We start from the raw sequence: 25,016 nt of genomic DNA, 5'->3' as shown, positions 1-25,016 counted from the left end.
TCAACTGACAATACTACTTCCCATTAGACTCTCTTATAACTTGTGTATTTTTTATGTCCTTTCTTTTATGAGAACGCATTGGGGCTAAACGATTAACAAAAATTATGTTTGTTGTATAAGGTCTTGCCATAGTTAAAGCCAAAGAGTAGTAGGGAATGTTTAAAGAAAAAGAACAAAAAAAACCAATTCATTAAGGATTCACCGTAATCCTCTTTCAATGTTGTGTAAGATATTACTGTAAAGGTCACTAAGGTCGAATCGATCCTTGAATGTCACTAATGGCAGTTCTCTCACTGACCAGCGATCGACAACCTACACAGAACATCAACTATTCATCCGAATCCCTCTGAGTACACTCGGTGTTTGATGTTATTGATCAACTGATATAGAGTGAAGCAATCGTATATGACATTTCCGATACACAAACAAGTAAAAATGTGGTGAAAATAAATTAAAAGCTTTTCTACAAGGTAAACAGCTCATGTAGTTTTAAAAATTCCATATTTGATAAGACTTGAAAAATGATTTGTCGTCAGTTAAATTATGAATTTGCTATATTTTAGATGGACGCATTAAAAAAATTAATGATCGACTGAAACCGAAGTGAAGGTCGAATTTATGGTCCAATTACTTTGTCAAAATATTACGAAAGTTAATTGTAACCGAAAAAGGTTTAATATGAATTAATAAAGCTTACTTTAAATATTGTTTTCAAATTAACATATTTGGTAGGTGTCTCTTGTTTTCTCATCCCGTGAGATTCTCGCATCCTCGTAGTTTTTAACTTAAAGGGCCTAATAGTTTAGCTGGTCCTCTAAAATTTTTCAACTACTTATATCGATTTTTTTTGTAGTGGTCCAAGTTAAGATGCCCTAAACATTATGTATTGCAGTACAATTTCGAATGCACACTATTCTATATTCAGTAGGCCTATACATGACGTGTAAATGCTGTGTCCTATCCCAGTACCGTGCTGTAACCTGCGCTCTGTATACCCCACTACGCGGACGGCAGTGATATTTTAGACTGTTGTGACGGTTTATAAAGCTCTTAGTGCTGCTGTTTGGTGTGTAGCCAAGGTTAACAGCGTAAATAAGCGATGTTTTTGAGTAAACAGCCCCAAGCCTCCCTACAAGCCCGCTGCACCGTGCTCAAGAGAGTCTTGTGTATATGTCACTGTACATTGTACAATGTGGATGAGACTGTTAGAATTTATTAGAATTTGGTCACAGTGTTAATATAAATATTGACAGTCAGTGTTAAATTTTTGTTTGTTTTTTTTCAGACCAATATGATATGGAATATGAAAATTAATTTTGTCTGCAAGAGGGTTTCAAAAGCCAAATTTTTGTTGAGAAAATTAAAATGTATTGTTACTGTAGATGTATTGATAACAGTGTATTTTGCTTTTGTTCACTGCCATTTGTTGTATAGTATTTCTGTTTTGGGAACTGATAATAATGTAAAAAATTGTTTAAGCTACAAAAATGAGCAATTAGAGTTATGGCAGGAGCACATCACCGTGAACACTTCAAACTTCTGTTTAAAAGATTCAAAGTTCTTACTGTCACTTCAATGCTTGTTCTTGAAAGTCTTATGAATGTTAAGTTAAACTCAAACGTTATTCCTACAAACAAAATAGTTCATAGTCATCACACAAGAAATAATAATAATTTTAGGATAAACCAACGTAATTATCAGAGCACAATTGTTAGTTCTTTTGAGTCAGGAATAAGACTGTTCAATATGTTACCACCTCGTCTTAAAAGTTTAGAACCTGTAGATATTAAGAAACGGTTGAAATATATTTTGTTGCAGCTTAGTGTATATTCTTTGAATGAATTCATTGAAAATTGTAAATCAATGATGCATCTTATTTGTAAACAATTTGTTTTACAGTATTTTTTAAGTTGTCATACATTGTAAATGTGTTGTGACAATAAATGATTTGACTTTGACTTATACATTGTTGCAGATTACTACGTAGCGATTCGAAAAAGTTTTTTCTTTTCAATGCAGTAAAATGCTGTATTCATTCATATGGTGTAATTTCATAATTAAATAAAGTGCGCCGCATGTATCTTGCTCGTATGTAAACAACAAATAGAGCTGTGTAAAGATTAGTTGTAAATAACAAATGCATACCAAGATATAATGCGATGCAGTATTTAATTACTCATTTGACTGAAATATTCTAAAAGTAATAAGTCCATTTAAGGTAATATATGGACATAATAAATTTCGGAAATGTTCTATTTTAGTTATCTTATTAAACATCCTTTATTGGACACAGTTTCTCTGAATATGAAAAAATACCCCCGCCGCAGCAAACCTGCCGACTAAGCGAATTTCCATTTGTCTGAATTGATTTTCAGTTAAATATATTTTAATAACATTATGTTTAACGAGTACCTAGGTTTGCTGCTACAAGGAAACTAATAAAGTGTGTTTTTGAGTAAAATATTGATAGCTTAGTACAAAATAAATAAATTTGCCAAGTTTGATCAAAATATATTCATAAACAAGCAAACTACAACATTTGACAATATCTATCTATCTATACTATTATAAATAAAAAAGAGGTGGTTGCTGTATGTGTGTATGTGTGTATGGGAAAAGTAAACTCGAAAAATACTGGTCGGATTGGGCTGAAATTTGGCATGATGATAGCTCACATTCCCGATTAACATATAGGCATATTCTTATTTCAAAAATCCTTTCGGGCTCCGCCCCAGTGGCTCTGGAGTTTCCCATGTTAACCTTATGAGAAATGGAATTATTGAATCTTAACAGCTGTTTCAATTAAACAAGTTGGTTCTGTTCTATGATGTTCAATAGCATTAAAGTTACAAGGATTACCAACAGGGTGCAGCACTATTATTTCTTTTACATTTATGACAACAGCTAATTTGCAACCAAAAGGTGAGTGAGCGTAGCGAACGAACTTCAACCTGGAGGCGAGTTACGATTCTCCATAAGAATAACATGGGAATTTTAAATTTACAATTTTTTTAATTTTCTCCGTTACTAATAATCGAACAAAAATACTTTTATATACTAAATTATTTGTTTTTTTAAGCTCTTTAAAAAGGTCTAAAGAGAAATTGGGAAATTTTGTGTTTTGAGGGTCAAAAGTGAGAAAAACCAATTTTTACCCCATAAAACCCCCCGTAAAGCCCCGTTCCCATGGTCCGATCGTGCTGGTTCGCGAACTCATTCAAGTTTATCCCGCTTTACACCTTTAAACCAAATTTCATCAAAATCGGACAAAAATTACTCAAGTTATCGCGTTCACGGACGTATATATATAAGTATATATATATATAAGTATATATATATATAAGTATATATATATATATACTTGTATATATATATATATATATAAAAATTTGAACGTTAAAAAATTGAAAGTTTTTGGCCTCTGGGGACATCAAAATGAAAAAGTAAATCGGTCCCGGGTCTAGGTCTTACCGTGCCACCTACGGTAATAGCTACTTCCCTATAGGGAAATTCGCTAAAAATCACAACCAACGTAAGACCGTTTAAAATCACGCACTAATGTCGATAAAACTGAATACTCATAAGCACATATGAATCTTTTTAACACCCAGCGTGCATTATGTCTGATTCGCTGTTGCAAGCATACTAAACAAAAACAAATATTTAAAGCATTAAAAAATTTTGTATTGTTTTTATTTACTTGAATTAACATCAGAAAACTTTGTCAGGTTCTTGGCAATAACAACCAGCAAGCGCCTGAACAGAGCTACCTATTAATCTAAGACAGTCCATTTATCACAAAACTTACGAGAAAGTTAGACAGGATTTCTATCTTTCCACTTTTATTCAAATATTTTATAGCAAAACATATTTTATTGATTGAAGAATTCAGGTTTACAATTAATTTTTACTCAAACAAACAAGTCTGATACCGGCGTTGCTTTGATGGGTTAAAAAATATTAAGAAATTATTAAATTAACATGATCAAACATACTTGAAATGGAATTCTCGTTTTAAGAGTATTATGAATATAATGTTATGCTCAATGTGAATTCTTTACCGTATACAGAATGAAAACAAATTCCTACGATACGGTTTAAATCATTCTGGTTTAAATCATAGGCTGCTAACCATATGTGATAAAAACAAGATATGATTCGAAATACCAGTCCAAAAATTCCGAAATGAATCTAAAACCATATTATACGGTTCAGTGGCACTATTTACTTCTAAACACCCTTGGTAGCCTAGTTCATTTACTTCAAAACACACTAGAGTAGTTCATTTACTTCAAACCACACTAGGTAGCCTAGTTCATTTACTTCAAAACACACTAGGTAGCGTACTTCATTTACTTCAAAACACACTAGGTAGCGTAGTTCATTTACTTCAAAAGAAACTAGGTAGCGTAGTTCATTTACTTCAAAACACACTAGGTAGCGTAGTTCATTTACTTCAAAAGAAACTAGGTAGCGCAGTTCATTTACTTCAAAACACACTAGGTAGCGTAGTTCATTTACTTCAAACCACACTAGGTATCGTAGTTCATTTACTTCAAAACACACTAGGTAGCGTAGTTTATTTACTTCAAAACACACTAGGTAGCGTAGTTCATTTAATTCGAACACACTAGGTAGCGTAGTTCAGTAAAGTGAAACTGAAGGCCGCCAAATCCTGATAAACGATAAACTATAATTCTAATCAAAACTGAGCCGAAACAGATTTTCCCACTCTATGCCAAGCCGTGATATTTATTTTCTTCTATACTATCCCAACTGTAAATGAAAAATGACCTTATACCAATATTTGGGCCACATAAAGGCCTATTCCCACGAAGACTGTTTTAGATTCGATTAAGATTGTTATATACAAAAAAGAAAAATACAAAAATACACAGCAGCAAGTACAGTAATAATTTGGCCAGCCTAGATGCTGCCACGGCTGGATACATCATTAAGCCACGCACCTCTTAAAGTAATTATTTAGACAGGCTAGATAGTGCCAGAGACGAATACTGGACAGGCTAGACACAGCAGCCTGCGTTACCAACCACACTAGGTTCCACGTACCGTACAGTAATAAGTTAGCCAGGCTAGATTCTGCCTTATCTGGATACATCATTAAGCCACGCACCTCGTGCAGTAATTAGTTAAACAGGCTAGCTAGTGTCAGAGACGGACACTGGACAGGCTAGACACAGCAGCCTGCGGTACCAACCACACTACGTTCCACGTACCGTACAGTAATAAGTTAACCAGGCTAGATGCAGCCACGCCTGGATACATCATCACGTCACGCATCTCGGATAGTAATTAGTTAGACAGGCTAGATAGTGCCAGAGACGGATACTGGACAGGCTAGACACAGCAGCCTGCGTTACCAACCACACCACGTTCCACGTACCGTACAGTAATAAGTTAGCCAGGCTAGATGCAGCCACGCCTGGATACATCATCACGTCACGCATCTCGGATAGTAATTAGTTAGACAGGCTAGATAGTGCCAGAGACGGATACTGGACAGGCTAGACACAGCAGCCTGCGTTACCACACTACGTTCCACGTACCGTACAGTAATAAGTTAACCAGGCTAGATGCAGCCACGCCTGGATACATCATCACGTCACGCATCTCGGATAGTAATTAGTTAGACAGGCTAGATAGTGCCAGAGACGGATACTGGACAGGCTAGACACAGCAGCCTGCGTTACCAACCACACCACGTTCCACGTACCGTACAGTAATAAGTTAGCCAGGCTAGATGCAGCCACGCCTGGATACATCATCACGTCACGCACCTCGGATAGTAATTAGTTAGACAGGCTAGCTAGTGCCAGAGACGGACACTGGACAGGCTAGACACAGCAGCCTGCGTTACCACACCACGTTCCAAGTACCGTACAGTAATAAGTTAGCCAGGCTAGATGCTGCCATATCTGGATACATCATTACGCCACGCACCTCGTACAGTAATTAGTTAGACAGGCTAAGTTAGTGTCAAAAACGGATACTGAACAGGCTAGACACAGCAGCCTGCGTTACCAACCACGCTAGGTTCACCGTACAGTAATAAGTTAGCCAGGCTAGATGCAGCCACGCCTGGATACATCATCACGTCACGCACCTCGGATAGTAATTAGTTAGACAGACTAAGTTAGAACCACGCCCGTCTACGTCACCATGTCATGCACTTTCACATTACAATACTAACCTTCTCTTCAGTATTGACTTTTGCATTCAATGTGCTTCAATCTTTCTTGCTTCTATTTTTATTTTACTTATATTTGAGTTCTTATTATGGGTTGAACATAAATAATTGAAATTAAGTTGTGATATTTTCTTCATCAGTAAAAACATAAAGGGTAGTATGTTTAACCTTTTCTTCAAAAGAGATTAAACTTAAAAAGAGAGTGGAGATGAAATTTAGTACTAATGTACCTACGTTTATTCGACGATTTCGTGATTCAACATAATCGAACTATGGAACCATTTTTTGGGTATAAAATGGGGTTTTCAATTTTTAATTCCCAAGTCATAAAATTTCTCATTTTCTTTCTAAATAATTGTGTAAAGCTTAAAAAACAAATAATCTAGTACACCGATGCGTTGTTGACAATTTATAATTAATTAAGAAAATTTTAAACAGTTGTAAGTATGAAATTCTCATACCACTTTTGTGGAGGGTTGATTTTTTAAAAATTAACATGGGCTTTATGGGTTGCCATGTTGGTGACGAAATATAAACAGAAAATCTAAACAAATGTAAGAAATTAAAATCACATGTTTTATTTGCAGCGTGGGGTGAAAATAGGGAAGCCTGTCCTTTCGACTTACAACAAGAAATTCCATCCTCATATTAAAGTTGTCGCCAGTTTTTAAAATTAAATTCGTTGAAGTTAATGTGAGCCACCAACAGATTGCTCTGATCTAAATGAATAATTTCTGTCGTATACACGATGCTTTTTATCATATAGATGGGATGTCTACTTATCCAATAGTCAATGCATTTACATTACATATTTTTTAGAATGGAATATTGTCAGTAACTGTTTTAAGGCAACTCAATAACAGAGCTAAGATGAAAATTTTAACTCGCTGAAATATTTCCACTGTTCAGCATTGCTACACATGGTGATGAACTAGTTTTAAGGAGTTTTACTCAATTTAGCACACTTCCTATGAACGCCCTGTCCAGCAAGTGCCACCAGACGGTAACTTTGGTGCGATGATGATAGGCGAACGTCATTCAACTGGTCCTGTAATCAGAGATGAGAGATTGCTTGTCTACAACTCTCATTGATATCAGAGGCAGGAGGATATAGGTTGTTAACTGCTAAAAATACCGCTGAATTCCGTCGGGCCAGCTGGCCACCCGCCAAATCCCTGTTTACATTGACGTCAGTACGGTCAGCTGATTCATTTCATAATGGCGATATTCTTGTACAGCAAAACAATCCGCTATTTACCCGGCTTCACATTACTTGCTGCAATATGTCGTTAACTTTGCGACCGTTGCAATAAAACGGAACTGGAAATACTGTAGTATACAGCCTGGCGGACTTTCTAGCTTATGACAGGATGTAACACAGCTATAATTAAACTTTTAAACAGCTTTAAAACCACGAAAGAATTGGAGAAATTAGAGCCTTTTTATTCATACGATGTCTCGATACAAAACAACAACAGATTTTTCTATTTTGTATTCATTATTTCACAATCTGTATAAACTGTAGCACAACCGAACGCTATTTATTCAACCTAATTTAACACCTAGGCTACTTATTCTTATCTTATCAATTATACTATATACATAAAAGGTGTGGACAAGTAAATTCTTAGAGTCTACCGCAGTTCCTACGCCAGTTAGCTGTTTAAGTTATAAATTGGAAATATTTCATCATTTACCTTAACATAAATACGACAAAACACATTTTAGATTATTGAATGAAGGCGTTTTGTGTCCGCGATACATGTTTTATTGTGGTACAGTTCGGATGGTCCTACAACAGGTAATAGATGGCATTTACCTTCAAAATGCCGCAGAAAAAAACAATACTTGTGCATTTTTTTTTTACCGTGGCAGGCAAAAACTCACATTTTTATGGAAGATAAACTACACCTTACTGTTGGCGATGGCGCCAGCTATCGTAGGCTACAGTACTTTTAATATTGTTGGCACAAGCTCTCCCACAGCAGATACAGTGTACTTTACTGTTGATTGCTCTAGTTCAGCACTACAGTACCGTAGTGTAACTTAAGCTGACAAAAATCACTACCTTATAAATCAAAATCTTAACCTTATTTACAAAAAAGTACATAGGCTAGTTTTCTTTAAAATAGCAAATCGGATAATATCTGAGGTAAGGTGTAAAATGAATAGGAGAATAAAGAAGTGCACACGGATGTTGACCCTTACCCTACTTTATGAAAATCACTTATTCACAACGAACTGTCAAAAGATGTGTCATCGTTGGGCTTGCTGACTGTATAGCTTTCATCAATCTATGGAAAAACTACATATTTCCAACAATTTAAGTGTCCTGGCTTTGCTAATAGCTATCAAACTGTGTTACCTTAACCAACAAATCCATTTATAGTAGCTTTTTATACAGAATCAAAATTATTCAAAGAGGAGAATGGGCACAATCCGGGAATATCAACCAGCTAAACGAGCGGCTCCCAGAACAAATAGTCACCACAGTTTGTAAACATAGCCTAACTGCTGCAATTGATTAAGTTGAAACTTGATTAATGAAGCCTACGCCCTAATTAAAAAGTAGATTTATCAGGTAGTATCTTTTGCAAGGCTATGACTCTTTAATAGTAAGTTTTGAATTGTAAATTAAACGAAACGCTTGAATTTTTACGCCTACTGTAATATTTAACTTTTGATTCTGATGTAAATAACGTTTCTATACTATAAATAAATGTAAAATCTATCTTCAACACAACTTCTTTTTACAAATTATATAAGTATATTCTTTCTTTACATTTCTAGAACAATAAAATCCATTGCAACATTCTATAAAAATGAATCAGTCAGCCAATTGATGGAAACCCTCGAACGACCAGAAGCCAACGAAATAATAGGTTACTGTAGCATTTTATTAGTTTTGAAAATCTTGCACTGCTGCATAAAGAACATTTCGCCCCAGAGCGTATTATTAAATGTGGCACTGACAAATCACTTGGAAAATCTTTCCTCGGTCGGCCTTGTACAATTTGTATTAAGGTAGGGATATTACGCTGCAAAACACTAAATTTACGACCACGACGACTAAATCATCAAGTCACTGCTTTTCTGAACGTCATAGTGCTGTGATAAAAACATATTTTCTCAAAACGCGCCCCATTACTATTGTGGATTTACTGTATGTAATACATGTGAACTCTTGCTACACCACGTGACACTGTATTGAAGCATTGTAAAGTATATGGGGCAGAATACATACTTTATCTCACGGACAACGTAATTATTGTACAACTAAGCCCCTTGTAGAGCACGTAAGATACGTCATCAACATGAATGTTATTTGTTATAATTACCATGTAGCGTTGGTTATTTATATGTGACTAGCTGTTGAGTTTTGTTTTCTGAAACGGTGTGTTGCAAGTAACACAAGTTTTGCTTGGACTCAGCGATTATTTTATCCGAAATAATCCAGAAATTTCCGCGCCAAGAGCTGAGAGAGAAAGTGTCCCTGTTTGGGCGCTTTTCCAAGCAGCTGGGAGAGGACTATAATTTATCAAATCACGAGTTGTGGGACTGAGGCTGAACAAAACAGCAAATAATGACCTCTTGTGTCTTCCCGCCGCGCTACACCACCACTCATCGCGCCGGTATTGATTGTTGTAGTTTTATAACTAATTGGAAGGTTGATAATAGAATTAGAGTTTGTGTTTAGACACTTTTAAAGAGACAAGTCTGTATTGTAAAATTGTATTAATTTTTTGACAAGGGGTCATTCCTTAAATGTTGGAGTAGCACAATATTCTTGAAGAAAGATAAAGGTCCTAAACCCAAACCAATGTCTATCTAACTTTTACCCAAAGTCAGCTATTAAATTCAAATATTTGGTGTATATAACTAAGGAGGAAACGTTGGGTGGTTTCTTTTTACAATACTGTGAAATCAAATGTTGATAACAAAATTATTAAAAAAAAAAACTCCAAAATAACTACGCCTGAATAAGATTCGCTCGTCAAATAAAAACGAACCTAAACACATACATTTCAGACTAAAATATCTTTTAGAGGAACAAAGGTACTATGCGTTACAACAATAAATTATCACTGTAACTACAGAAAAGCTGTGAAGACAACTCTTTAAGAGCAAATTAGATAGGTAATTAATACTTTAGATATTCGTCTCTAAATTTGTATTTACTTGTATACCTACGAAATATCACACAAGTAATCCAAACAAAGTTAAACTACACACGATAAACTAATAATAAAAAATAACAAGAAATTTATTCAATGATAGTTTCAAAGTGCTACACTAAAGTAACACAAATGGAATTTAGATGGAATTTAAATTGTATTTTTGTTGTTGCACTTTTATGTAGGAAACCAGTGTTAGTTCATGAAGTTAGCAATAAAATATTACCTAGTACTAAGAACTAACTAGTCGCTTTTGATGCATTATTGTAAAAAATAAACACGCAACACAATAATATTTGATACAAATGTTATAATAATTAATTAGGACATCGAAAGCAAATTCTACCAAAATGAACGTTACTGTAAATGTTTTATACGCTTCTAACATAATGGTTGCAAAAAATGTTTGTCGAAATGTACACATTTCTTACGGGAAACAACACAGGGAAGACAGCTGTGGTTGAGTGACGTAGGAGTAAACAAAGGCTTCGTTACAAACGGCGTCATCGTTCTTAGGCCTCATTATGACGTGGCGCCTCTCCCACATTTTGATACTTTACGTATCGAAGTATCAAATTTCTTGTAAAATAAATTCTAATACTTAACTTCTAGAGACATATAGGAAGAGATGCGTTTATTACACCTTCATACTTTCATCCCATAAGGTTTTACAGATTTGTGAACTTGGCCATTGTATCATACATACTGTCTACTTGTCCTACAGCAAGTAACACAAGGCATGCATTACCGTGCTATCGGAGTTCCTGTACGTGGCAATAGACATGTCGTCAGAGGCACCTTCGACACAACACTCAACCCTACACTGTATACGTACACTGGATAGCGCGGGGGTGCACGGTGCGCGCGCCGACCAGACATGCTGTCCTGCCATTTGGAAATATTTGCGTCCCGCGTAAACGTAGAAGTTTGACAGTTGTTTACAATGTGCGCTATCTCAACATCACCTGCTAACTAGCTATCGTTAGCTATCTGATGGTCGATGTGGCTGTGTGTGTTGTAAAGTGCATAATGACAGCTTTGTATCGGCTATATGTGTACTGAATCAAATTCGATTAATTGTTATAAAATATACCAAATGTCCCAGTAGCAGCAAACGCACACTTATCATAAATAAACTCTCAATAGCGGTTTGGGATTTTATTTTAATTTTTGATTTCAAAATGTTATAATAAAAGGGTTCATATTGTTAAAAGTATATCTGGAATATACAAGATTAGCAGCTAGCCCTTAATAACAGTAACTAGTAGGCGTGGAATCCTTATCCCCCCCTTATCAATCCCCCTTATCCTTATCCCCTTAAAGTATTAAACCATCTACAGTAGTTCTAAAAATATATTTAAAAATGCTAAAAAGTGTTTAAGTAAAAAAAAATGTGATGCCAACTCCCAAAATAATACACATGTGAATATTGTAACTAACAACGAATGGTGGTTTTGGCTTTTGAGGACCTACAAACAAAAATTAATTAGGCCCTGTCTCATTACGAATCTAAGCTTCTTTTTGTGTAAATTTGGCTGAAAATATTGGGTTTTGGCTCACGCGTTTCTAACAAAATTGTCAGTTCACACAATTTTGGCGACTTTCAATTAGAGCATTGTTATTTCTAACTTTGTTCAAGATAAACTAATTTGTGTCATCAGGTTTGTGTTGTGTTGTGTAGGCCAGCCACTACAGTGAGAGGCCGGATGGAGACATGGAGTTAATTAATTAGCCACGGGAAGCTGCGGCGACCCCACAGCTTCTGACAATTAAAACATCTTATTGCCATCACAAGCTGGTAGTAGCAGAAACATGATGTATGTGGATAAAACGCTACTAACTACATGAATAAAAATATTGATCATATTAAACATAGGCCCTATTTATATGAAAATAGTGTGTCTATATTTAGATCTGGCTGTCGCAAAAACATTCAACAATTTTAATAATTTTTTAAAACAATATTTAAAATGTCAGAAAATTTTAAATGAAAAGTTTTTTTGTCTGTTTAGAGTTTGCTATGTACATTTTTATAACGTTCAAATGGAATACGAAATTTTGAGAAAGCCGTATACCTGGCACCTATCCGCATAATGAATGAAAATGTTCCAATTGGCTTCAATTATTTTTTTCGATAACGACTCCTAGCCTAGGGGACCACAATGAAGGGGAGTATTCAATCACATTTCAAACATTGAATAAGAGAAGTCCGTAGATTTTCATACAGTATATTATAAATCTTCCTATATGTTGTATGAAAAAGACAGTAGGTTTTTTCTTGTAAAGTGAGATGATGTGTTTCAACCTTTTAATCTGGCATATACAAGTATTTTGTGAAATAAAAAGAAAGACGTATTACGTCGCGTAAATAAGTGTTGCTTACTATTTATTTTAATGTTAAGACTTACAACATTTTCCAGCTCGAGAACCGAGAAAAGTAACTTCTTACAATGAAGTTGATAAATTTATGTAATGATACAAACACCTTCAATTCCATCAAAACTGAGAAAACGTTTTAAAACTAAGTTTCGACCCATGAAACATGTTGTAAATTATTCACTAGCGAGCTTTTTAGGGTAAGAGTATTTTACATGGTGTGTGTATTGTTTTATGTTTTACTGATTATAATGGACACATACAGTCTGTCTATAGCCTTAAACATGTAAAGCAATGTGAACGTGTGCTGATATCTGACAAGAACCTAAATCATTCACTGCGCTATTGTGTGTTTTCTTTATTGTACAATAGGGTGATAGCAGCGAGTACATAATAAAATAAGTTTTGTTATGTGTTCGCTGAGTGATAGTGTGAATATGGTATGTTGTGTTTCTGGTAACTGACAGTCAACGAGTCAACATTGTTATCTCAAGACATTCACTAGGTTCACCACAGACAGCAGCACACTACAGGCCACACACCAACAAGTGCTGCTATCTATTGATCAACTTTACCGCCAACTCATGTCGTTGACGTCAGTTTTTGAACTACAAATTAACCTACAATCCAACAGAGACGTATATTACGTTTTTCAAAGTTGTTTAAAGATATCAAGTCTTTAAACACATTACATAAATGTAAATATGTCACCGTATTTTTAAAATTATTGTTTTCTACAAAATTAAAAATGCCAGTCGCATTCATTTCATCTCAAAACTTGGTTTTACAAAAATATAAAAAATATTCGCGGTAGAAAGAAGTATCCCGCGTATAAATAATGATCAACATAAACCTACAATAGTTTTATTCATCGTACCTAGTTTCTGGTAAATATACTATATTTTTGTGCCCAAAATTAGTTAAAACTAAACCAAAAGGAATTAAATTTAAAAAGCCGAAACAAATTTGTAACATAAAAATACTATAATAGTCCAATCAAAACAAACAATAAAGCCTAAATTACCGGCATAGTTCAAGATGTGACGACGGCCCGCTCTGTACTGGATAATAAATTAAGCCTACTTACTTGGAATGAAATATAAGTAGGGTTTAAAGAAGTCTTACATGGAAAGGGGAGAGGGGTAGGCAATAAGATTTTACGTAACACAGTAGTTAACTTTTATTAAAAGGAGACTGTAAATATCCACAACAAATACCTACAGCTAAATAATGCCTTTTACAATATTAACTAAAACAAGAGGATACGTGTGCAAATCGCGCGGTTTATCATGGTAAAAACTCGTTTGGGAAAGACAAAGAATAATGCAACACCCTTTCCTTTCAAATATAACTTTGTAGGTGAAAAATAAAATAAGTATTTTAGAATAACTTTATAGTTTGGCTATAATACTTCAATGTTTGTTTAAGACAGTTATTAGATTAACAAAACTACTTCAGCAATATTTCAAATACATATTTCGATTTTACATCCATACTTTAAAAAGTGCTTTACGTATCTCAATTAGGATACAATCACTAATAATACCCCCACCACAGAAAACCTGCAGATTAAGAGAATTTACATTTTACCTGATAATATTTCCACTAAAATATCTCGCTAAAAATGTCAGATTTCCCGATTTAAATGACATTTAATGAGTACATAGGTTTGCTGCTTCAGAGAAGGTAATGTAGTGTTTTATGTGTTAATAGTTCAATTTGAATTAAATATATTTACAAAAATTTCATCAAAATATGTTTATTGTATAAGCAAACTACAGCACAGTTTGGTGCAGTGCGATGTAATGCGCAGTAAGTACTGCAAGTAGCCGGGAGTGTTGAAGGGCAATTGTGGCAAGCGCTCAATTGCCACAATTTGCTGCGTGACCTGAGAATGTAGTGTGTTTGCATCACGCGTGCGTGGTCGTGGTCGAGACTTCCTCATCAGCACGACAACACGCCCACGACTCTACCAGAATAGACTGTTTACAACAGGGGGGTGTGTGAGTGTGAGTGAGGGACCGCTGCAACGTGTCCGACCACACGTATATGCACACGGGGCTGTTGAACATCAACAATACCATTCAGTATACATGTATACAATACGTGTATACATAACCACAGCAATACCTAATGCTATATTTTGAATATCCAAAACATAGTCATTTTCACCTTACGTGAAGTCTGTAAAATTACCAGTGTGTGGTAAAAAGACTCAATGCTATCTTTTTAGTAGCCTATCCACAATACACTAAAGTTGTAGTAAAAATGAGTTGTTTTAAAAATACTAAAAATATAGGTATACCCCTCATAGAAACTACTTGAACTGTGATTTATCTCTCTATATTGTTACAGTATTTGGAAATTATTCTAGGACACATTTTACCCAAAAATATTTTTGTTTGTTTGTTTTCCTTTTACTAAAAAGGTTTGCCAAAGTCCATAAACCGTATACATAGAAAGGAGCCAATTTTCATACTAAAACTTTTTTAATAAAATTAATAAACCGTTGACACAACATTTGTTTCAGAACTTTTGAACTTCTAAGTAACAAATAAGTTTACGATTAACATGTAAAATACCAGTACATAATACCAGTATAGTCAATTTTGCTAATGCATTGGAGGACTGACTTAACAGTATTATGATCTAGCTGAACTATTCATTAGTTATGATGATTTTATTAAGCCTATCTAAAACTACAGCATATTCTCAAGCTTTGCAGTATCTTAAGTATTGTGTTGTTTCCTTACACAGATTACAATTTGATAGTCCAACTTTTAAAAGTGACTAGCTGTTGGCCCGTCCACTAAAAAGCTTTCACTACTCTGTTTTTGTTGTTTTCTTTTTCAAGTGAAACAATTTTAAATTCATATATTAGTCTTCTATTGATGGATTGCTATTGATAAATGATCACTTCAATACAACATGATACGATGACACTAATATGATGACTTTAGAAGGTTATTGGCTACGATTGTCGTAGTAGCACCTGGCTGCAGTGTTCATATTGTGCTCTATAGCCCGACGGGTTGCAACACTTCTGGCACAGTTCACCTTCAGTATTGTGGTTTTATACACTTTCAGAGTCTACTGATGTGTGTGTCAGTGTAAACACTGCTTCAGCGTCATAATCGTTAAATGAGATTTATACATCTCGCTAGTTAGCCAGTCCAATTTCACGGATTATTGATAAAAAGTAATTTCGGTTCATTATTTTTTTTCAAAATTCATAAATTTTAATGCTTCGAATTCATTTTACCATATTCTACCATTTCTACCATAGCCAAATCATGTTTGCTCTTAGGATGCGTTATAGTAAACGTGTAATAACTACCCATAAATGCGCTTATTCTACAACTTTGCCGTGCCATGAGCAAACTCAACTTCATGTCAGACCACAACCTTTGGCCGACACAGTTGTTTGGTCCAAAACCGAGTTCATACAAAATTTTGGAGCGTTTACACTTGTACCTAAAGTGCTAATTTCTTTCAATGATAAATGAAAAGTAATTTAAACTGACAAATATGCTAGATTAATCATAATCCACAGATACGTTAGTTTCCAAGTAATACACATTCATATAAAAAACTTTTAAAAACCAAAGGGAAATATCAAACTCTAAAAAACTGACATTTTAGTTATCAATTTGGATGGCTATTTTATATCTACAGATTCTTTAAAACACTGTCACAGTCACAATAATTAAAACTAGTCATGTTGAAAAAATAAGTAAATTATTAAATAAACTGTTACCTATTCAATATCCTTTGATTCTGTTATGACGGCCGGTTTCGTGATGACGGTCACATCATCAAGTCAATCCTCGTAGAACGATTCGTTAAGTACACATTAAAGTACATTTAAGTTAACGTTCGTTAAAGTAATCGTTCTACGAGGATTGACCTGATGAAGTGACCGTCATCACGAAACCGGTCGTCAACAGAATCAAAGGAAATTGAACAGATTAAAGTTTTTTTTTTTTTTTAATAATTTACTTATTTTTCATTTTAATTATTTTTTCAACATGTCAAGTTTTAATTACGGTGACTGTAACAGTATTTTTAAGAATCTATTGACATACCAAAATGTATTATTACATTGATAATGTGGTTGCATGCTAATGACCGGACGAAGTTCTATGGAACGAAACTATTCGTCATACGAATTAACTGGGGTTGGTTAAGGTAATTATTTTATTTTATTAATAAACCAGAAGTATGACACTTTGGGAACGTTATACATTATTGGGTCGCCGTGAATGAATTCATTTATGTACACCAGCTTCACTATACCTCACAATAAAATTTTTCTAATGGTTTTGGTTTCTTATTTCCTATGTTATGCACCTGACACGTTTTAATTTTCTGCTTAGATGATTGATTACCCGTATCAACACTAAGCCATAATCGATAAGACTTCTATCACATACCATTATCAGCTTCTACTCCCCTCACATATTCATCATATGGAAAACCTATACCAAGTTTGTAAAGTATTTTCGAATAGGTTTTCAAATATATATAAATGACTAGCTGTACCCGCGGGCTTTGCCCCATTTAACTTCATAAGTATTCGCATGCCTCAATCACGTCCTGGTTGAAGTTCGTTCGCTACGCTCACTCACCTTTAGGTTGGAGCTCGATCGCTGCGCTCACTTGCCTTCAGGTTAACTCGTTCGCTACGCTAACTCACCTTCAGGTTGAAGTTCGTTCGCTACGCTCACTCACCTTTTAGTTGCAAATTAGCTGTTGTCATAAATTAAAAAAAATAATAGTGCTACACCCTGTTGGTAATCCTTGTAACTTTAATGCTATTGAACATCATAGAACAGAAGCAACTTGTTTAATTGAAACAGCTGTTAAGATTCATTAATTCCATTTCTCATAAGGTTAACATGGGAAACTCCAGAGTCACTGGGGCGAAGCCCGAAAGCCCGTTCAGAATAAAAACTACTTAGTTTTCCTATTTAATTCCCAAAGAATCAGTGTACCGAATTTCAGCCTCCTAGGTAAATGGGAAGTGGGAGAATTAGTGATGAGTGAGTGAGTGAGTCAGTGAGGGCTTTGCCTTTTATATATTTAGATAGGTTTCAAATTGTTTTATAGAATTACATTGTGTTAGTATAACAAGACTGAACTATTCAAAATTACGTAACCAAAATTATTACTATTCTTTTTGTAGCCTAGCCTAGTATTTTTCGTTTCTCCCTCCTGATGTGGGGGAATTATTAAATGACCTAGTTTGTATATGAAAAAAATGACTTTTAAGGTCAAATGTACATTACAGGCTACAAAAATATTGTTTAAGTGATAGTTTGTTGAAAACACAGTTCCACCAATGAGTTGTTTACTATTTGCACCCGATCAAGATATACGACATAATACAACGTATATAATTATCTACTTAAACATTATATTTCCTTTATAATAACTATATTTTTACTTAAACTTAAATCAATTACAGGGAATACGTATAATTAACATTGTTTCATGGCTCTATCTTGTTTTGAGATTAAACTAAGTTCTTGTGAAAAGCAAGAATCTACGAGTGTGCATTAGTCTTAGTCGAAACATTTGAGACATTTTCTTACTATTATTAAAAATTAAGGAGAAAATATATACGTTATAGGTACCAAAAAAGACAGCAACGTCAATACATATACGAGTATGTAGTAATACTTAAATCATACTTATTTTAATGGGACAACAAATCGACTTGTAATTTAAAAGACTGTATCATTGTACAGAAAGTGCAAGGTGCAGGTAAAAATACGAAGTAGCAACAGTTATACCATAGATAAAACATATACCTAAGAGCTTCGTTCCACCTAAGCGAACGTCAATAGTCAATAATCTGTAACTAGATAGTATAGTTTGTTGATTGCATAGAACATAGAACACGATAAGACTACGAATATCGCCGATCAAGTACGATATGTTCTGTAATACAGTACTACTGTGTTATGTTTTAATTTGTATTGAATCTTGGAAACTATTGTAAATAATGTGCTGAAAGTGAACAAAGCACTATTACAATGTTAGTCCTCAGGGAATTTGAGATGTCTAACAAGTTGAATAATATTGTTGATATTTAGATAACTGCAACATTTGTGTTTAGAACGAAACACTAGCACTAAGCTTGAAAACAATAACTTACATATTACTATTTATTTGAAATACCGTAGTTCTAACAACATGTATCTGTTCAAGGAGCGATTTTGTAGAGAGTTTTCTTAAGAAAAATATAAAGCAAATTATGAAACCTTAACGAGTGTGTTGTTCTCAGTTAATGATGTGTACACCAAACCTGGGCTAGGATTGTGGAAACCATTTCAATATTTAACATTTGATTATGACTCTACAATAGTTTATGGTAGTAGCCAGGTTTATAATAAAAATTTACGTAGTTGATTGTGCCACCGACGGATTTATATGAACTTAAGGTCGTCAAGTGGTCGAAAACTCGACCAATAATATGTAATGTGTTACATATTTCTCTATTTAACCTCAAGTTGTAAATAAAACGTGTGATTGGAATTTCTTCCATTTGTTTTGATTTTATGTGCATATGTTACACTCAATCTCTGAATTCGGACAATGTCCGAAATTTCTACCCACTCCGCGATGTGCATAGTGTAAAATACCCACGTCGCGATGTGACATTGGCCGAAACGAAATACCCAGACCGCGTTGTGGGTAAACTGATTTACTCAAACGCCGAAGTCGAAACCTTCTTCGGCGATTGAGCAAGTTCAAAATACCCACAACGCGATGTGAGCAAAAGTGATTGCCCACGTCGGGTAGTGGGTGTTTCTAGTTTGCGCAAACGCCGACTAGTAGTTTATAAACTACCGTATACCCATAAATCTACATGAAATCCACAATCACTAGGTAAAATAAATAAAATTTATGTTTGTGATTCTAATTATTTAATGTACAAATAGCATTTAAGAAAATACAAAAAAACAGCAAATTACCGAATTGGAACAAATATAAAAGGTCCATTACACATACATTGAAATTATGTTTTTCCGCTTTACAAAAATAGGAGTAGCCTTAAAAACGCCGATTATCACACAGTTCTTGTTACATCTTTCTTTTACCTATTGGCACAAGAGGTGCTGCCATGGCATTTAGAATTGCATTTTACGTTTGACACATTTACATGATTTACTCAGTTCTTCTTGCAACCAAAACCTTGTAAAACCTTGTTTTTTTTTAGAGGTTGGCGACCCTTTTAACCTCTGATTTGCCCGTCCACATTGGCCTCTGACGTCTTGATTTGCTCGTTCGACAGACCAAAACAATATCTCACAAAAGGTAATCACTGAACATATATTAACTTGATCATGTGCATATCCCTACAGGACAGCAACAGTTAAAGAAAACACAATGCAGGTGCAGGTCCGTCCATCCTAATCGCAGATAGCGCAAATGGTAGGGGTAACATGTCTAAACGTAAATTCGGCGTTTGCACAAACTAGAAATACCCACAACCCGACGTGGGCAACCCCTCTTGCTCACATCGCGTTGTGGGTATTTTAGATTTGCTCAATCGCCGAAGAACGTTATGACTTCGGCATTTGAGTAAATCACTTTACCCACAACGCGGTCTGGGCATTTCACTTCGTCCAATATCCGAATAAAATGCTCACTCCGCGACGTGGGTATTTCACACTATCCACATCGCGGAGTGGGTAGAAATTTCGGACACTGTCCGAATTCGGAGATTGAGTGTAACATATTTATCGTTGTTATATCGTCACCAGCATGGCAACCCATAAGGCACATGTTAATATTTTAAATAATTTTGTTGTACTTATTTTTTAGCCTATTTTAATTTATAAAGGGATTGAGTACATCTAAAGGAAAATATCTTTCTAACAGTATGCGTAGATTTTTTTTCTGCGATGCGAGGAAAAAGGTTTTAAATAAACATGCTTGCCTATTAATTTAGAGACTATTTCTGTCGAATAGTCGAATACACATACGTATAACCAAACTGAGCTGATTGAACAGCATAATTGTAAGCTATAACATTTTTTTTTATATCTGACATCAACTATCACAGAAACAAACCACGAAAAATAGAATTTTGGAGTACAATACTTTGTGAGTAATTTATTAAGATTAAACATTTTATATGATGTTGGCTACAGCTGTTCCATTTTGTCGGGGTATCTACAACATAGTATTTTACATTTTCATCAAGTTGTGTATGACTACCTTGAGTATGAGTGCCTCTGGGTTGCTGATGCTACATCGACGTCTGTCCTCATAGGTACGCGGGGCCTCGTCCTCCATGTCGTTGGTCCACAGTCGCCGCTGCTAGCTGCTGCTGCTACTGCTGTCTGGAGCTGTCACAAACAGCCAGTCCCCCCTCCTCCACCACGTGGTGTGCCGTGATGAGATGAACGTGCTACAGGTGGTCGTTGCTGTGACAACCACCACAACAATCACAAACACCACGACAATCACAACCACCACAAGGTCACCACCAAGGGAGGCACATTGTAACCCTAGAATGTATAGCTCTAAGATGTTTGCTTGTCAACATCATTACCACCGAAAGCAGTGATTTTGTTTCTTGTTCAATTGATTTATATAATACTGTATTCAACCTTGTTTAAATAATAATGCTATATGTCCATCGTGGATTTCAGAATTTTTGTCAAATAAATCGTTTAGGAATCACATTTATGATATCTACAAATAATTTGGGTCTGTACAAGGTGTTTGCTGACGCTATTCTCGATGGGACAACAGCCATTTTCCGCAAACTGCTGGTTTCCAAAAAGGTCTCGCTGGATGTTCTTGTGTTGTATTTTTAATAACTCGAGTATTTTGTGTATTTATAGTATACACACCACTGACTACTGGATTAGTAAAAATATTTTGGACGATAATGTAAATATATTTATCTAACAATATACTTTTAACTTACAATTTTAAAATTACAATTTTTAGCTCATTAAATTCACAACAATATAAGTTGTTAAATGAAGTCAAATACTATGTTTTTACTAACGGATTACCGGTACTCATATTTATACCATTATAAGTTCTTTCAAGAGGGATGTTTGGTCGGAGGAGTTGTCATGAATATATTTCTCGGAGTTTTCATCTGGATTTGTGTTATATTGTTTGAATGTTTTTACTAGGGGGCAATGAGGAGGTAGCGTATTACTGAATAATTCAATAAAATTGTATTTTGTCCAATAACTTTGTTCCAAGTTGTATAGACCTGTCTTGATCATTTTCTGAAATATTTAACTGTCCCGTAACTTTTTTTGCCATCCTGTACAGGCTCGGCTATACGCGTTTGGCCACAGCTATTCAAAAGTTTCCCGGCCATACAAAATGTACGTAGTTTCTGGTTCTCCTGGTTTCTTGATAGGCTGGCTAGACAATGATAAAATAATCTTATTTAATGAATACGTACGAACTGCAATGTATGCTCTTTGCATAGTAGATATAGTATAAAATACGTGTGTAGAATAATTTTCTACAATTATCAATTATCAATTAGTTAAGATGGGGACGCCACTATGTGCGTATTTTAACCCAAATATGAGTGAAGGATGAGTGTAGGATGAGTGGCGCGATCTTGTAGTCTTGTTAGTGACTAAGGCCGACATGTTCCTTAGACACAGCTGTTAATTAATAGCCCATACAGCTAATGGCAACTAAGGGACCTACAGTTTATAGTGGAATCCGAACCACATTTTTCCTTGTAATTTACGAATTGGTCTAATTATCAGGATAGTACTGCGGATAGTCGTAGTACTCACTAGTGCGGACGTTAATCCACACCAGGGAGCATCGCATCCACAGTGCATCCCTATAAATTTATTACAAGATGCGATCATGCCGGTAGTTTGACCAGATACATTCTGTGGCTTTAGAAAAGCAACCGTCGGTCGCCTAATAACCTAATGATCTTGGAAACAACATCTCGTGTGCTGGAACGATCACCCTATGCCCTATGCCCTATACCATCAATGACTAAAGAAGATGTACAATCATACCTTTCTTATTTAAGGGTTCATTCATTTAATGATTTTTGCTTTACAGTTTGATTATAAAACCACAATTAAGTTTTATTTGTGAAAACTATTTTTAAACAATACATTTGTTATCTTCATTGATGGGTTTTGCAGACAATGAGCCATTCCAACAACGTGTCATCACGTCAACCAGCATACACACATTTTATACAATAAATAAGGTAAAGGTTTTTTGTGCAGGCTCCCGTCTAGATGCCATCACAATAACGTGCCACCACTACGACTTACCTACATACATAATCCAAGATGGAGGATTTTTTACAGGCTCCTGTCTAGATTTCACCCCGATAAGGAGCCACGATGTCAATTCACCTTCTCATACGAGGGAGGGAAGGTGGCGGATAGTCAACTACAATCATAAACCAGCCACCTAAACTTATGTTTCTTTTTGGTTATAGTTGTAGGCGTGGATCCTTGTCAGGGTGGCACCTTGATCACGGCTATCAGCTGAAGATAATTTTTATATTGGTGCCGGCTTGTTCATGGGGGAGGGGAGTATTTTTTTGTTTTTATGGTTAACTTCTTCTTATTTCCGTCAATTTAAGGGCTATACTTACAAAACTACATACCATTATGTGAAGTTACGTGACATTAGGTAGGTCTTCTAAAAGCAAATTAGGGAAAGGAAAAAAATAAAGAATTTAGAATTTGGCCATTATAACGCCCAAATTATAATTATTTCAAATAAGAGAAACTTCTTAAAGAAACATATAGAAAGCATAGAAACACCTACAAAAAGCTCTCAAATTTGGGTATGATCATATTTACGAGGAAAACAATTATTTGAAGCAAATAAGAAGAAAAGCAATTTAAAAGAACAAAGAAACACAAACACAATTAGAATCACATTTATATTGTCCACTCATGGGTTTTTTAATCTGTGTCCCTCCTCCCTACACCACACCCCTCTTCCTGGTAGTTAGGTATGCCTGATGGGCCCCTGGCAAAGAAGATCACCTATCTCTGCCATCCTAAAGAATCCCTTGAACCTTTAGATCATCCTATCTTTAATACATAATTAGGTACATTAACAACAAAACAATATCAACACGAATCATTTATTGTTCATATTCATGTTCAAGTACCTGGGGACCGAGCTTTGCTTGGGGAAAATTATTAGTTTACTCTTAAAAGTATTGCAGATACATTAATCCACTCCCAATCTCCACACTGCTCACATTCACTACTTACTTCACCACTCCCTACGTCGACCTGTTTGCCCTCCTTCCCTATACCATTTTAGAATTGCAGATACATAAATGCCACAGACAGTTCCCACACTCTGCACTGCTAGCATTACTACTTCCTACGCCATTTCCTACGTCATGGACCTGTTTTCCTCCCTTCTTGTAGCGTTTTAGGATTGTAGATACCTTAATCTAATCGTCATAAACATTTCCCACACTCCGGAATGCTCACCTTTACTACTTCCTTCACCACTTCCTATGTCGCAGACCTCTTTCTATCCCTTCCCATAGGATTTTAGGATTGTAGATTCCTTAATATAATCGTCATAAACAGTTTCCAGACTCCAGACTGCTCGCCTTTACTACTTCCTTCACCACTTCCTACGTCGCGGGCCTGATTCCCTCCCTTCCCATAGCATTTTAGGATTGTAGATAACTTGATCTAATCGTTATTAACAGTTTCCACACTCCGGACTGCTCACCTTTACTACTTCCTTCACCACTTCCTACGTCGCGGACCTGTTTCCCTCCATTCCCATAGCATTTTAGGATTGTAGATTCCTTAATCTAATCGTCATAAACAGTTTTCACACTCCAGACTGCTCGCCTTTACTACTTCCTTCACCACTTCCTACGTCGCGGACCTGTTTCCCTCCATTCCCATAGCATTTTAGGATTGTAGATTCCTTAATCTAATCGTCATAAACAGTTTTCACACTCCAGACTGCTCGCCTTTACTACTTCCTTCACCACTTCCTACGTCGCGGACCTCTTTCCATCCCTTCCCATAGGATTTTAGGATTGCAGATAACTTGATCTAATCGTTATTAACAATTCCCACACTCCGGACTGCTCACCCTTTCTACTTCCTTCACTACTCCCTATGTCGTAGACCTGTTTGCCCTCCTTCCTTATACTATTTTAGAATTGCAGATACATAAATGCCACAGACGGTTCCCACACTCTGCACTGCTAGCCTTACAACTTCCTTCCCCATTTC

General features: G+C 35.5%; 1 protein-coding gene across 2 annotated transcripts in view; it reads right to left on the bottom strand.

The window, feature by feature from the left end:
• Positions 1-21,111, bottom strand: part of LOC128988217 (uncharacterized protein ZK1073.1) — a 74,339-nt gene extending 53,228 nt beyond the window's left edge. Inside the window, exon 1 of one of the 2 annotated variants that reach the window (XM_054409501.1) lies at positions 20,989-21,111. In XM_054409501.1, the coding sequence (XP_054265476.1) occupies positions 20,989-21,066 (78 nt within the window). In that variant the 5' untranslated portion in view covers positions 21,067-21,111. Of the gene's footprint in view, positions 1-11,131; positions 11,216-20,988 lie in introns of those variants that run through there. The other variant, XM_054409502.1, reaches the window with a different exon arrangement.
• Positions 21,112-25,016: the final 3,905 nt, after the last annotated feature.

The sequence above is a fragment of the Macrosteles quadrilineatus genome, unplaced genomic scaffold (genome assembly GCF_028750875.1).
Source record: "Macrosteles quadrilineatus isolate MER2022 unplaced genomic scaffold, UCM_ALF_1.0 Scaffold_1__1_contigs__length_201487025, whole genome shotgun sequence".
NCBI lineage: Eukaryota > Metazoa > Arthropoda > Insecta > Hemiptera > Cicadellidae > Macrosteles > Macrosteles quadrilineatus.
The sequence above is the reverse complement of the archived record's forward strand: the minus strand, read 5'-3'. Positions and strand labels throughout refer to the sequence as shown.